Below are 13,464 nucleotides of genomic sequence, written 5' to 3'. Positions count from 1 at the left end.
TGTATGGCATGTGCCCTATACTGCTGATTCCCAGGAGGGATTCTTTCCAGGCTAATGCTGCTCCCATCCGGGCTCTGGGATCTATCATACTCCGGCAACCCTGGATTAATTGCAACCTCTTTCCTTTTGCACTTATTCACTGGGGAGCTGGGAAAAGGGGAGGAATGTCTGTACCCAAATAACCAGGAATTTACTGAGTTGACAGCAACTCCAGCTGCTGGCAGATGCCGTGTGGGGGCCACATGGCCAAGCCACTGGCCCTCCAGGGCTGGCACTCTTCTGTCACCTCACAAGTGCCCTGGAATGTGGGGGTACCCATGAGGGAATGAAGGCTCCTGCAGCTTTCTGACAGCAGGTGCAGCTGGTATTTGGGGGGGCCTTGTTGTTCCCCCACTGGAAATAGGTCGGGGTCCCCAGCCCCCCCCCTTTTGACCCAGGAACCTCTGCTCACGCCCTACAAAGGAGGCTTTGCAAGTGTCTGAGCTGGGTGACTGGGGGAGTTTTGGGGTGTGGTTCTTTGGGGGATTGTTTTCTGTTTAATTATAACCAACATGGTGAGTTTGGGATGCACCCCACCTGGGCCCAATCTCCAGCTTCGCCATGGAGTCCCCGTGGCACCTACAGGGCATCGCCCAGGCTGGCTTGGCCTCAGTTTCCTGATGGAGTGCATAACTGTCTTTTGTGTGCAATGTCCATTTGAATTGCCAGCTGTTCAGTGGGGCGGGGGGGAATCCCTCACTTTGTCTGCAGCTCCCGGCACAGCAGGGCCTTCATCTCCGTCAGGTCTCGGCAGCATCTGGCACAATGAGGCCCTGATCTCGGCTGAGCAAAAGCCCTAATATTAGTGGTGGCTTCTTGGGTTTAGGTGGCCCAAGGAGGGCCGTCCTGCTGCAGTGGGTGGAAAGCAGTTTGCTGGGGCTGAATGCATCCAGCTGAACCCAGCCAGAGCCCCCCGCCTGCCCAGAGCGACCCTGGGAGACCAGCAGAGGGGCAGGAGCTGGGGGGTGCGGGTGGAGCTGGTGTGTACGGGGTAGTGCCTATTATGACAGCCCGTCTCGCTGCCTTCCGCCCAGTCCCCTGCATCGGGGGCCACGTCGTGCTGGAGGTTTGGGGTTGCCAGTGGGGTCCAGTGCCTGGGCAGGACCAAAGTCTCCCCACATCGGGCTCTCATTACACAACCTGGGAATTGCAGGTCTGATCCCCAGCGACCCCATGGGGGGGGACAGCAGTGCGGAGCGCATTTTGAAAAGTGTCGGCGGGGGTGGGGCAGGGCAGGGTGGCGCAGGACTCCTAGGTTCTCTCCCTGGCCGGGGGAGGGGCACGAGGACTGGTGGGCACAGCAAGGGGGTCGGGATCCAGGTTCTCGCCCGGCAGCTGGTTGCTCTGAGCACTCGCCCTGGGCACGGGAGTCAAGGGGAGTTCTCCTGGGCGGGATGGGGCACACAGGGATCCCCGAGCTGGCTGCCAGCTGACCCCCCCCAGAGCACCCTGCTCCCCTCAGTGCCGCTTTCATGTGCCAAGCCTGCCCCGGTGCCGCTGGCTTTGTTGTGGGAGCGCAGGGGGGCTGGGGGGAAGCGGGGGACATTCTCTTGTGCATTGGAGAGACCCAGGCGCTGCCCCCCCCAGCTTCCTGCCGCGCAGACAACAAAGTAAAAACCCCAAACCCCACAGCGCTGTGCTGCAGAGGCCCTGTCCCAGGCGAGCCAGGCTCACGGCCCCCCCCAGCCCCAGTCCTGCCCCTTCCCCCCTCCCCAGCCCAGCTCCTGCCCCTCCCCCCACCGTCAGCCAGGCTCACCGCCCCCCTCCCCCCAGCCCAGGTCCTGCCACCCCCGCGGGTTGTGCTCACAACCTTCCTGCTGGCCCAGGTTCCCCCCGGCTCACAGCCCCCCCCGCCCAGGACCTGCCCCCCGCAGGGCACGCTCACCCACCCCCAGCCAGCCCACACCTTGCCTCGGAGGGATGGGCTCACTGCTTCCCCCCCAGGACCCCCAACCAGCCCAAATTAAACCAAGTGTCTCCCCCCCTAAGCCCCCACTCCTGCCACCCTCCCCCCATCCAACCCTCCGCCCCCTACTCCCGCCAGCCCTCCCGCAATGCACACTCCTGCTGCTGGACGCTGGCAGCCATCTTGTGCCCCCTGACGGTCTCCCTCTCCCTTTGTCCCAGGAGGAAGAGCCCCGGGGCTGATGGAGGAGCGGCTCTGTGGCTGGCTGTGCCCCTGAGCCCTGTGGCAGGGAGATGGCGCAGCGGGTTGGGCTGCACAGCCCTTCCCACCCACAGCAGCTGCTGCACCGGGCCGGTGAGCTGAGGCGAGTACGGGCCTTGTGCGACACACTGGTGCGTGTGGGCCACCAGGACTTCCCGGCCCACAGCCTGGTGCTGGCCTGTGCCAGCCGTGCCCTGGCCCGGCTCCTCCTGCCGCAGGGCCCCAGCAAGCTCTGCAGCCTGGACTTCCTCACGCCCAGCACCTTCCAACAGGCCCTGGACTTCGCCTACACCGGCTGCCTGGATGTGGCAGCTGAGGAGCTCGCCAGCCTCCTGGCCGCTGCCCGGGACCTGGAGATGGAGGAGCTGGAGCAGGCGTGTCTCAGGGCACTCAGGACTGGAGTTCACAATGGGACAGGCACTGGTGACAGGGCTGGCAGCCATGACGGGGCTGCCATTGACGACAGGACTGGCGGCCATGATGGGGTTGCTGTTGGCGACAGGACTGGCGGCCATGATGGGGTTGCCGTTGGCGACAGGACTGGCGGCCATGATGGGGTTGCTGTTGGCGACAGGACTGGCGGCCATGATGGGGTTGCCGTTGGTGACAGGCGTGGTGGCCATGATGGGGTTGCTGTTGGCGACAGGACTGGTGGCCATGATGGGGTTGCCATTGGTGACAGGACTGGTGGCCATGATGGGGTTGCCGTTGGTGATAGGGCTGGTGGCCATGATGGGGTTGCTGTTGGTGACTGGACTGGCAGCCATGATGGGGTTGCCGTTGGTGACAGGGCTGGTGGCCATGATGGGGTTGCTGTTGGTGACAGGCTTGGCGGCCATAACGGGGATGATGCCCAAGACCTGAGGAAGGAGACAGTAGATGGAACGTCCCAGAGAAAGTCTGTGGTCACCAGCCCTGTTGGCGAGACTGTAGTGCCAGGCAGCCACGACCTCGTTTTGTTGGACGATGGGCTCTGTCTGGCCCCGGTGAGGCCAGACTGCCAGGGGAGCCACCTCCAAGATGGCGGCTTGGCACCCAGCTGGGTTCTGTTTGAACAGTCCTACAAACCGCGGGGCAGCGTCATCCCAGCCACAGCCCGGCCGCTGCCTCCGGAATGCCGCGCCCATCCCTGGCCGCCAGATGCTCTCTGGGGGCCAGGCCGGGTGGCCGCTGGCTACCAGCCCTGCCCCCCACTGCTCAGCTACCAGCTGCGGATGCTGCCTTCGCCCTTGGGCGACCGGGGGTCCGGGCGCACGGCCCTCTCGGCGTCGATGGGACTCCACAGCTGCCTCTGGCCCTTCCCTTGCGGGCCGGATACAGGGAAGCCGGGAGCCCCCACTGGCTCGGCGGGCAGGAAGAAGCAACTGGACAACCAGAGGTGAGCAGCCTGGGGTGGGGGCAGCCACTCAGAGCTGGAGTCCCGGGGTCTATCCAGGGTCCCTCTAGATTTTTCCGGCGGGGGCACAGTACATGCTGCTCCGGGTGGAGGCGTGCATGTGGCCGGCGGGGCGCTCGGCTAACCTCCTGGCTGGCCACCCACACACTCAGCCCACAGGGATGCTGGGTCTCTCCCAGCTCGGGGAGCAGAGCAGGACCGGGTGCCTCAGGGGAGGGGGGCCTGGGGAGCTCGGGACCCGCTAACCTTTTCCAGCCACGTGCGCAATAAATGTTCGTGTGCACGGAGGCATGTGCGGTTGTGAAACACCAGCAGAAACAACCCCACCGGGGGGCGCTCTGCTGATCGGTTGGGCCGGGGCCGGCTCCGGCTCTTCCTGAGTGGTTGCACAGGTGCCCAGCTTACAGGAAACATCGGTTCTGGGAGCCCGGACTCCTGGGTTCTGTCCTTGGGAGGGGAGGGGGGACTGGGAGCCCGGACTCCTGGGTTCTGTCCCTGGGAGGGGAGGGGGGACTGGGAGCCCGGACTCCTGGGTTCTGTCCCTGGGAGGGGAGGGGGGACTGGGAGCCCGGACTCCTGGGTTCTGTCCCTGGGAGGGGAGGGGGGACTGGGAGCCCGGACTCCTGGGTTCTGTCCCTGGGAGGGGACTGGGGGTCTAGAGCATTACAGCAGGGGAGCTGGCGGGGGGATGATTCATGGCCACGAGGCTGCTTCCCCCGGGCGCCGTGGCTCTGGGGCTCACTGACTGTTGGCGGTGGGCCCAGCTCCGTGGGAACTGGCCACGTCATTTGTTTCCTGCCCGGTGTCCTCCTGGCGCCCTCCGCTTGAGAGCAGGAGTCGCGGGCTCTGCTGCAGCTCAGAGCGGGGGGCCGGGGGCTGCTGCACCTGTGCCTCTCCCAGCACTGCTGCCCTGTCGCAGTCAGCGGCCCTCTGAACCTGGGGTCAGCAATGCAGCAGGGGGTGCCCAGGGGGAAGCACTACCTGTGGGGAGCTCCCAGGTCCCCCAGCCTTGGCCTGGGGCTGGAGGGGGAAAATCCCCTGAGCTCTTTGTCTTGTCCTTTCACCGGCCTGGCTCAGGCCCTGGCTCCCCGGTGACGCAGGCACTCTGAGCCCAGGGAGCGGCAGTGCAGGCCTCCGCGGGAGGGGTGGGCGGGTGACTCGTCCATGGGGTTTCCCCCCGCCGGCCCCACACCCACACACCCGACTTCAAAGGGCCCCGTTGTTCCTAGATGACACATTCTCCCCCAACCCAGGGCCGTTCACATTTTCCTCCAGGCAAATGAGCTTCAGGCGGGGGGGTTGGGGAAGGGGAGAGGTATTGGGGGCTGTGGAGATGCATCTGGGTGGGTAGCGGGGGATATGGGCTGTAGGGGCGAAGCCGGGGGGCATAGGGGAATCTGGCTGTAGGGATATATCAGGGAGTAGGAGGTACATGGGGTTCAGAGGTGGATAGAGGCAGAGGGATCTGGGGTGTAGGGGTGGGTCGGGGAAGGGGGATCTGGGGTGTAGGGGTGGGTCAGGGTAGGGGAATCTGGGGCGTAGGGGTGGATTGGGGCAGGGGGATCTGGGACGTAAGAGTAGATCGGGGCAGGGGGACCTGGGGCATGGGGTGGGTTGGGGCAGGGGGATCTGGGGTGTAGGGGTGGATCGAGGCAGGGGAATCTGGGGTGTAGGGGTGCATCAGGGCAGGGGTTCTGGGGGATAGGGGTTGATCAGGGCAGGAGAATCTGGGGTGTGGGGTGGATCGGGGCAGGGGGATCTGGGGCATAGGGGTGGGTTGGGGCAAGGGGATCTGGGGCGTAGGGGTGGGTCAGGGCAGGGGGTTCGGGGGCGTAGGGTTGGGTCAGGGTAGGGGGATCTGGGGCATGGGGTGGATCGGGGCAGGAAAATCTGGGGCGTAAGAGTAGATCGGGGCAGGGGGACCTGGGGCGTAGGGGTGGATCGGGGCAGGGGAATCTGGGGCGTATGGGTGGATCGGGGCAGGGGAATCTGGGACGTAGGGGTGGATCAGGGCAGGGGGACCTGGGGTGTAGGGGTGGATCAGGGCAGGAGAATCTGGGGCGTAGGGGTGGGTTGGGGCAGGGGGATCTGGGGCGTAAGGGTGGGCCATGGCAGGGGGTTTGGGGGCGTAGGGTTGGGTCAGGGTAGGGGGATCTGGGGCATGGGGTGGATCGGGGGAGGGGGATCTGGGGCGTAGGGGTGGGTTGGGGAGGGGGACCTGGTGCGTAGGGGTGGGTCAGGGCAGGGGGTTCGGGGGCGTAGGGTTGGGTCAGGGTAGGGGGATCTGGGGCATGGGGTGGATCGGGGCAGGAAAATCTGGGGCGTAAGAGTAGATCGGGGCAGGGGGACCTGGGGCGTAGGGGTGGATCGGGGCAGGGGAATCTGGGGCGTATGGGTGGATCGGGGCAGGGGAATCTGGGACGTAGGGGTGGATCAGGGCAGGGGGACCTGGGGTGTAGGGGTGGATCAGGGCAGGAGAATCTGGGGCGTAGGGGTGGGTTGGGGCAGGGGGATCTGGGGCGTAAGGGTGGGCCATGGCAGGGGGTTTGGGGGCATAGGGTTGGGTCAGGGTAGGGGGATCTGGGGCATGGGGTGGATCGGGGGAGGGGGATCTGGGGCGTAGGGGTGGGTTGGGGAGGGGGACCTGGTGCGTAGGGGTGGGTCAGGGCAGGGGGTTCGGGGGCGTAGGGTTGGGTCAGGGTAGGGGGATCTGGGGCATGGGGTGGATCGGGGCAGGGGATCTGGCGTGTAGGGGTGGGTTGGGGCAGGGGGACCTGGTGCGTAGGGGTGGGTCATGGCAAGGATTTATAGGGTGAATGGGGAGCAGGGGGATCTGGTGTATGGGGGTGGACCTTGGGGGTACTCAGGCAACTGGACATCAGGCAGCCTCAGCTCTCAGCCTCTGAGTCCCACCCTGAGCCTTCCACAAGTTGCCAGCCCCAGCCCCCGCCCCACTGTTGCAGCCCCGCAGGCTCTGGGTGCGTAGCTGCTGTGCTCAGGTCGTGGTTTGAAGACGTGAGCCTTTCGGCTCGTGTGGGGCGCTGGGCCTGGGGGCAGGGCGGTGACTTTCCTGTCCCCAGCCATGGAGCAGGGCAGTACATCACACACCGCAAACTGTGCACACTGCCCCCACTGAGCCATGCCCGTCCCCTCACCATGTGTCAGCCCCCCCGCCCCAGCCTGCACCCGCCGGCCACCCTCTCATGCACAGGGGTGGCTGCTTTCTGGGCTGAACGGTCCTGGGTTCAGCTTCCAGCCTTCCATGGGGCAGATCTTCCTGTGATGAGCTGTGTCCTGTGGCCAGCTAGATCCATCTGGCACTGGCAGGCTGTCCTCCGGGGACTCCTTCTCCCAGCTGTGCTCTGGCCCCCTTCCAACATACCCACGTCCAGGGCCCCTGGACGAGCCGAGCAGGGGGCACCTCTGGGCTCCTTCTCCCTCTTCTCCGGTTTGTGTGGCGCACTGAGAGTTTTGGGCAGCCAGTTCTTTGCCACACCCCCAAGCCCTCTTGGGGGCCATCCCCACTGCCGTTCTGGGGTCCCGGGGCTGGTCACTGCCACTGAGCCTTGTTAAAGTGCAGAGCAGGCCCATGGCCTCTGAATCGGTATTTCCCACTCCCCAGCTGCGAGTCAGAAGCTCCTTTCTCAGGGAGATGTTACGCTTTCTCCCAGGACAAAAGAGGGCAGTTCGGGTTCTTCTTTGGTTCCAGTATATTTCACAAACTCCTCCTCGCTGCCCTTCTCTCCGGCCCCAGAGCCTTTGGCTTCCCTCAGCCGGTTTCTACCCTTGTGAGTTTCAGACTGGCAGCCATTGCCCTCGCTCTGCCTTGCTGTTCACCTTCTTTTTGTGCTCTAGAGCCACTTGCTGTGCCGCTCGCACCCAGGCAGCTTTCAGCACCAGCAGGGCTGGGGGCTGGGTTGGCTCTCCTGGCGCACAGAAGTGTTTGCATACTGCAGTTCCTCTGGTTTTGCCGCCCAGAGCCTGTCTCCTGGCTAAGGTTTGCTGGTGCATGGAGCCCTCTGGTGCCCAGCAGGGGACAGGCACCGCATTGCCCACCCTGTGTTCAGAGCTGGGCACCTGCCAGGGCTGTGGGGGTGTCCCGGAGGTGCAGGATTGGGGCTGTGCCCCCTGCTTTGGGACAGTCCTGCATGGAGCCCCTGGGGTGTGCCAGGCCTCTGAGAGTGGCTCACATTCTTCTGCCATGTGGCTTCAGCATCTCCCAAGCTGCCCCTCCTGCCACACTGCTTTGCTCTGTCCGGCGCAGCCACCGCTGCCTCACCCACTCAGCTGGGACTGATGCCAGCTCCTATGCCCCTCACTGTGCACGCCCCTGCCCAACTCCCCCACAGAGAGCAGGAACAACCTCTGGGGTCAGTGAGGCCGTGACCCTATTACCAACCCAGTGCAGGTTGGCAGCCAGGCAATGTCCGTTGTGTTGTCTACAGCCTGGCCATGAGCAGAGCGAGACCTTGCCTGTCCCTGGGCCGCCCTGCATAGGGGAAACTGAGGCACACATTCGGGGCATGAAAATATTACAGCTCTTGCCACATCGTCAAAGGGGAATTCTCCCCACATCTCTTCTGCTGGGCAGTGCCCTGGCCTGGCAGCCCCCAGGGGGCCCTGACAGGCCCCAGGCACAGGTGCCTCTCACCTCCGGCCTCCAGCTGCTGCATCTACCCAAAGCAGCCGCAGCAAGGATTCTAGAGCCCCAGGAAAACAAGGGCGCAGAGGGCCAGGCAGCAGGGTGCAGGCTGGGTTCGGGGCAGACCATGGGCAGGTGGGGTTCTAGATCATGCAGGAATAGCCCCTTGCATTGCATTCCCTCGCCCTATAGAAATCAAGAGGGTTCTGGAGTAGACTCAGGTCTGCCCTGGGGTCCAGATTCCTCCAGCACATTGCTTCTCCTCTCTGGAGCATAGCTCATGGCTGGGTGGGCTCCAGAACTGCTCTGATCCGCAGCAGCGAGGTTCTAGAGCACTTCCCAGCAGCACTGCTGGGGGGGTCTCTCGCGGGCGGTGCCGGCTGCTGCTCTGGTCTAAGGTGCCCATCCTGCACTCTGGAGTACGAGCGCAGGGGCCTGGGCTGGGCATGGGGTGTGCCCAGCCTGGCTGGGTGTGTGGCCTGAAGGGAAGGCAGCTGGGCTCCAGATCACCTGCTGGGACCGGCCAGGCTCTGGGACCAGTGCTCCAGCCCCCCGAGGAGCAATGGGAGGGGTGGTGAGCCCAAGGCTCGTGCTGTGTCACAGGGCTCAGGGAGGGGGTCGGGGCGATGGGCACGAGTGGGGGTCACTGGGGGGTGATGGGATGAGATGGGGAGTCTGGTGGCAGATGTCACTTGGCCCCAAGAAACCTGTGGGTTACTGGCCATTTAACCCCTTGTTTCCCTCTGCTCAGGGTGCTGGCAGCTCCAGCCAAGAGCTCTGGCTACGACCTCAGTCCCCAGCGGGGTCCGGACCCCCTGCAACTCCCGCGGCTCTGCCACCCACGTACGGACCCCTGCCCTGCCCCCGCTGTGCCACCCACGTACGGACCCTGCCCTGCCCCCGCTGTGCCACCCGCGTACGGACCCTGCCCTGCCCCCGCTGTGCCACCCGCGTATGGACCCTGCCCTGCCCCCGCTGTGCCACCCGCACACGGACCCCCGCCCTGCCCCCGCTGTGCCACCCGCACACGGACCCCCGCCCTGCCCCCGCTGTGCCACCCGCATACGGCCCCCCGCCCTGCCCCTGCTGTGCCACCCACGTACGGACCCCCCGCCCTGCCCCCGCTGTGCCACCCGCGTACGGACCCCCGCCCTGCCCCCGCTGTGCCACCTGCACATGGACCCCCACCCTGCCCCCGCTGTGCCACCCGCACACAGACCCCCGCCCTGCCCCCGCTGTGCCACCCATGTACGGACCCCCCGCCCTGCCCCCACTGTGCCACCCATGTACGGACCCCTGCCCTGCCCCTGCTGTGCCACCCCCTACAGCCCCTCTGCCCTGCCCCTGCTGTGCCACCCATGTACAGACCTCACCAACTATCCCACCCTGCCCCAGCTTCCCCCACACTGGCTGTAGCAGCTCCTGGATCCCTGTCCCCAGCCACCCACTGCCCCATTCCCTCCCACGACCCTGCCCTAGATCCTCAGCTGCTTCACCAGCCCCACCCCCGCTTCCCAGGCACTGTCTCCTGAGTCCTCCTGCCCCACCCCAACTGCCCCTCCCCCGATCCTCGACCCCCTTCCTCCCCCTCAGTTTCTCCTGCCCCAGACCCCTCCCACCTGCCCGACCCCCGCACCTGCCCCTCTCCCTGTCTGACAGTTGCTCCATGTCCCCAGGGCCCCAGCCACTTCCCTGCTCCCCCTGCCGGGCCCAGCAGAGCTGTGATACTGACCTGCCACACCTGAGCACGGTGCCTCCAGGAGGTAAGGGGCAGGGCCAACAGGGGAGACCCCGAGGGGGCAGGGACAGGAGACGGACCTGCTGGGGTGGGGGAGAGAGAATGGGCAGGACCCTGGTGGTAGGCACAGTGGGCACCCTGCCAGGGCAGGCCCAGCTGGGGGTCGGGGAGGGACCTGTCCCAGCTGGGGGCAGTCTGCTCCAGCACAGGAGAGGGGCTGGAGATTTCGGGCAGGTTGTTATTGTTGCATCACCTGGGGCTGGGAAAGCCGGGGGGGCCGGTGGGGTGGGGGGAAACTGGGTCCACTGGGGAGGGGCTGGTGGGGGCTGGTGGTCCGCCATGTTTGAGCCACGTGCTCTGCTCCTCCCCAGAGGCAGCTGCCACGGAGTCGCCCAGCTTGTACCTGATGTGCAGCCCCCGAGCCCTGCCAGCCGGTGCTTGGAGCTACATCTGCCAGCTGTGCCACCGGCGCTTCCCCAGCCAAACGGCGCTGCACAGACACAGCCGCAGCCACACGGGTAACAGCCAGGACATGGCACCCCTGCCCCTCCCCCAGCTGGCCAGTGCCCCTCACTCCTGACCCTGGGCTCCCCTTCCCACAGTGCTGGCAGGGCCCCTGCATGCCAGCAGCCAGCCCTGACCCCGGACTGTCCCTGCAGGCCAGCGGCTGGTGGATGCGGAGCTCTGCGCCCGCGGGTGCCGGGCTGGGCTGCGGGGGTCTCGGCGGGTGCCCCTGGGCGAGAAGCCCTACGAGTGCAGCCAGTGCAGGAAACGCTTCACCCTCAAGCACCAGATGGAGACACACTATCGGGTGCACACTGGTGAGTGGGACCCTCTGGTGGGGCTGCCCCCACCCCTGCCCCCAGCCGCGCACCCCTCCCCCGGGCACCAGCCCCCCCAGCTGCGTACCTCTGCCCCGGGTACCAGCCCCCCTGCTATGTGCTCCTCCCCCGGGCACCAGCCCCCCCGCCACGTGCCCCTCCCCTGGGCCCCAGCCTCCTCCTGCTGTGTGCCTTTCTGCCATGGGCATCAGTCATCTCCGAGCCAGGCGCCCCACCCCCTCAGGCACTAACCTCTGTGCCACACGCCCCTCCCCTGCCGGAGTCAGCCCCTGGGGTGGCCCTGGCATTTGGGGTGCTCCTTGCTCGTGTTGCACCCTTCGTTCCCCCTGGGGACTGGGTAGACACCTTCCTAGTGCCCCATTGCCCCCAGGCCTTTCCCCCGCCCCCGGGCCACTGCTGGGGAAGGGGCTGGAGCTGCCGGCCTCACACCCCCTCACCCCGCAGGCGAGAAGCCGTTCCAGTGCAAGCTCTGCCCCCAGCGCTCCCGCGACTACTCCGCCATGATCAAGCACCTGCGGACCCACGGCGGCGCCGCCCCCTACCGCTGCACCCTCTGCTGCCAGTTCTGCCCCAGCCTGGCCGCCATGCAGAAGCACATGAAGGGCCACTGCCCCGAGGAGCTGCCGTCGGACTGGACGATCGAGACCACCTACCTCTACTCCTGCTCCACCTCCTCCTGAGCCGCCTGCGCTGGCCGGTGCCCACCCGGGGGTGCCGGGGGACTCGTGCGTGGCACAGAGAGCGGGTGGCCACCACTGCGGGTGTGCGAGATGCACGTGTAGCTCTGCAGAGCACATAGAGTGGGCAGGCACCAGCGTCAGCATGCGAGGGGGATCTGCGATGGTGCGTGGCACGGGGATGGGGCAGGGAGGCGTGCCAGCGTGCAACATGGCTCTGCGATGGTGCATGGTACAAGGACCAGCGTTGGCATGGCAACGCAGACAGGAGTAGGCACAGCCAGGCATGGCTAGACCTGCAGAACGTGGCTGTGCGGCTCACGCTCCTGCCTGGCGCACATGGCACATCAGGAGTGGCGCCTGCTGGCTGGGAAGCTTCTCTGCGTGCAGTGTCCCAGAGTCACAAGCAGCTGAGAAAGGGCCATTACCCAGCGGGCGGGAGGGGAGGTGCGTTAAACTGGCAGCAGGTGGGACTCACTAGTCCCTGGGAATCCTGGAAGTGCTAAAGTGACCGGGGCTGCAAGCAGAGAACTGGACATGGCCTACGAAGGGGTGGGAGATCGGCCTCCAGGCAAGGAGTGGAGACCGGGGCGGGGCAGGAAGCCGGGGTTCGTGTGGTGGGGTCCCTCTCTCCTGCCCCCTGACCTGCTTTGACTCCCTGGTGCTGTGGCTGCTGCATTGACATCCCAACAAGACCAGGTCCCCATCACACTGAGCCCTGCAAGGACACTGACTCAGAGAAGCTCCCTGCCCTGCATAGGTGGTGCCTCCCCATTACATGGCTGGGGAAACTGAGGCCAGCAAGCCCCAGCTACTGCACAGCCTTGCCTGCTAGACCATTGTGTTCAGCTCTCAGCCCAGCTTGTCAATGGCCGTCGTGTGTTGTGTCCTGTCCCTTGCTCCTTTGTGGCCAAGCCCCACACATCGTGTGGGGGGGGTGGGGGACAGGCACTCAGTTCCTATTAAACGTCTCAGGGATACTGCAATTCTCTGTTATTGTCTCTTGATCACAAAGCTTCTGTCCCACACCGTCTGTGGATCCCTGCGCTGTGGCACTTTGATCTTGGGGCCTTTACCCCCCTCCGGACCTAGCTTCTGGAGTCCTGTGATCGCAGAGTCTCACAAAGCCATCCAGACGTTGGTTCCCACCCGCTGGGACTACAGCTGGGAAAGGCGCACGGGGGTCTCTGCTCCCCCAGGCCGGCTAAAAGGGCTTATGCCTGAGCCATTTCTTGTGGGGGAACCGCTCCAGTAAAAAGATGCTTTGCTACTGCGTGCAGGTCCTCCTTCCTTATCCCCTGGCTTTCATCAGTGGGACCTCCTCAAGGAGAATCCCCGATGGCTGTATGGGGCACATGACACGTGAATCAGCGTGACACCTGCTGGCTGGACACCTAGTGCCAAAATCCCCGCCGCCCTAGGTAGGACTACATGCCCCATAGTGCATTGCGGTCTAGTGCAGCGCAGTGTTTGCTGGGAGTTGTAAGCTTTTTCTCACCTTCAGCCCCGGGGAGGCTGGTGATACGGACGGATCAGTGTCCCAGAACTACATTTCCCATGGTGACCTGGGCTGAGCGGGCGGGACGAGCCAGGTGCACGATGGGAGCTCTAGCCCTCGGGCATTGTACGAGCAAACTGAGCGTTCAGGTCAGTCTTCCCATGGCGCATTGATGCTGAGCCTGAAGGGCCGGGCTGCAGGGGGATGGAAAGGCAGCTGGGGCCACGTGTCCCAGCATGCATTGCTTCTCTCTCTCATGGGCAGTGCCATCTGGGAGCGGCGGTCTTGTCCCCGTCTGAGTGCTACACAGGACTACAACTTCCACGGTACCCTGCGGAAGGCGGGACGGCAACCCCATCATGCAACAGCACCCGAAATGCCTGCTGGGAACTGTAGTCCCTCATTATTGTTTTCGGCTTGTGACATGGCCTCTCCCATCCCAGACTCCATGCCTCACGGTGCCCG

General features: G+C 65.2%; 1 protein-coding gene across 1 annotated transcript; it reads left to right on the top strand.

Moving 5' to 3' along the window:
• The first annotated feature begins 2,238 nt into the window (after window positions 1-2,238).
• On the top strand, window positions 2,239-11,504 carry ZBTB32 (zinc finger and BTB domain containing 32). The gene is made up of 6 exons (XM_074981337.1): window positions 2,239-3,584; window positions 8,996-9,087; window positions 9,921-10,007; window positions 10,354-10,500; window positions 10,642-10,803; window positions 11,269-11,504. Exons 1-6 carry the CDS (start codon window positions 2,239-2,241, stop codon window positions 11,502-11,504), a joined length of 2,070 nt encoding a protein of 689 aa, XP_074837438.1.
• Window positions 11,505-13,464: the final 1,960 nt, after the last annotated feature.

This window comes from Carettochelys insculpta, chromosome 30 (assembly GCF_033958435.1).
Source record: "Carettochelys insculpta isolate YL-2023 chromosome 30, ASM3395843v1, whole genome shotgun sequence".
NCBI lineage: Eukaryota > Metazoa > Chordata > Testudines > Carettochelyidae > Carettochelys > Carettochelys insculpta.
The sequence above is the reverse complement of the archived record's forward strand: the minus strand, read 5'-3'. Positions and strand labels throughout refer to the sequence as shown.

Bases quoted from the DNA above. Each gene is read 5' to 3' on its own strand.
- ZBTB32 (XM_074981337.1), top strand. From the start codon at position 2,239: ATGGCGCAGCGGGTTGGGCTGCACAGCCCTTCCCACCCACAGCAGCTG. The intron at 9,088-9,920 runs GTACGGACCCCT...CCATGTCCCCAG, and splicing joins CCCGCGGCTCTGCCACCCAC to GGCCCCAGCCACTTCCCTGC. The intron at 10,804-11,268 runs GTGAGTGGGACC...CTCACCCCGCAG, and splicing joins ACACTATCGGGTGCACACTG to GCGAGAAGCCGTTCCAGTGC.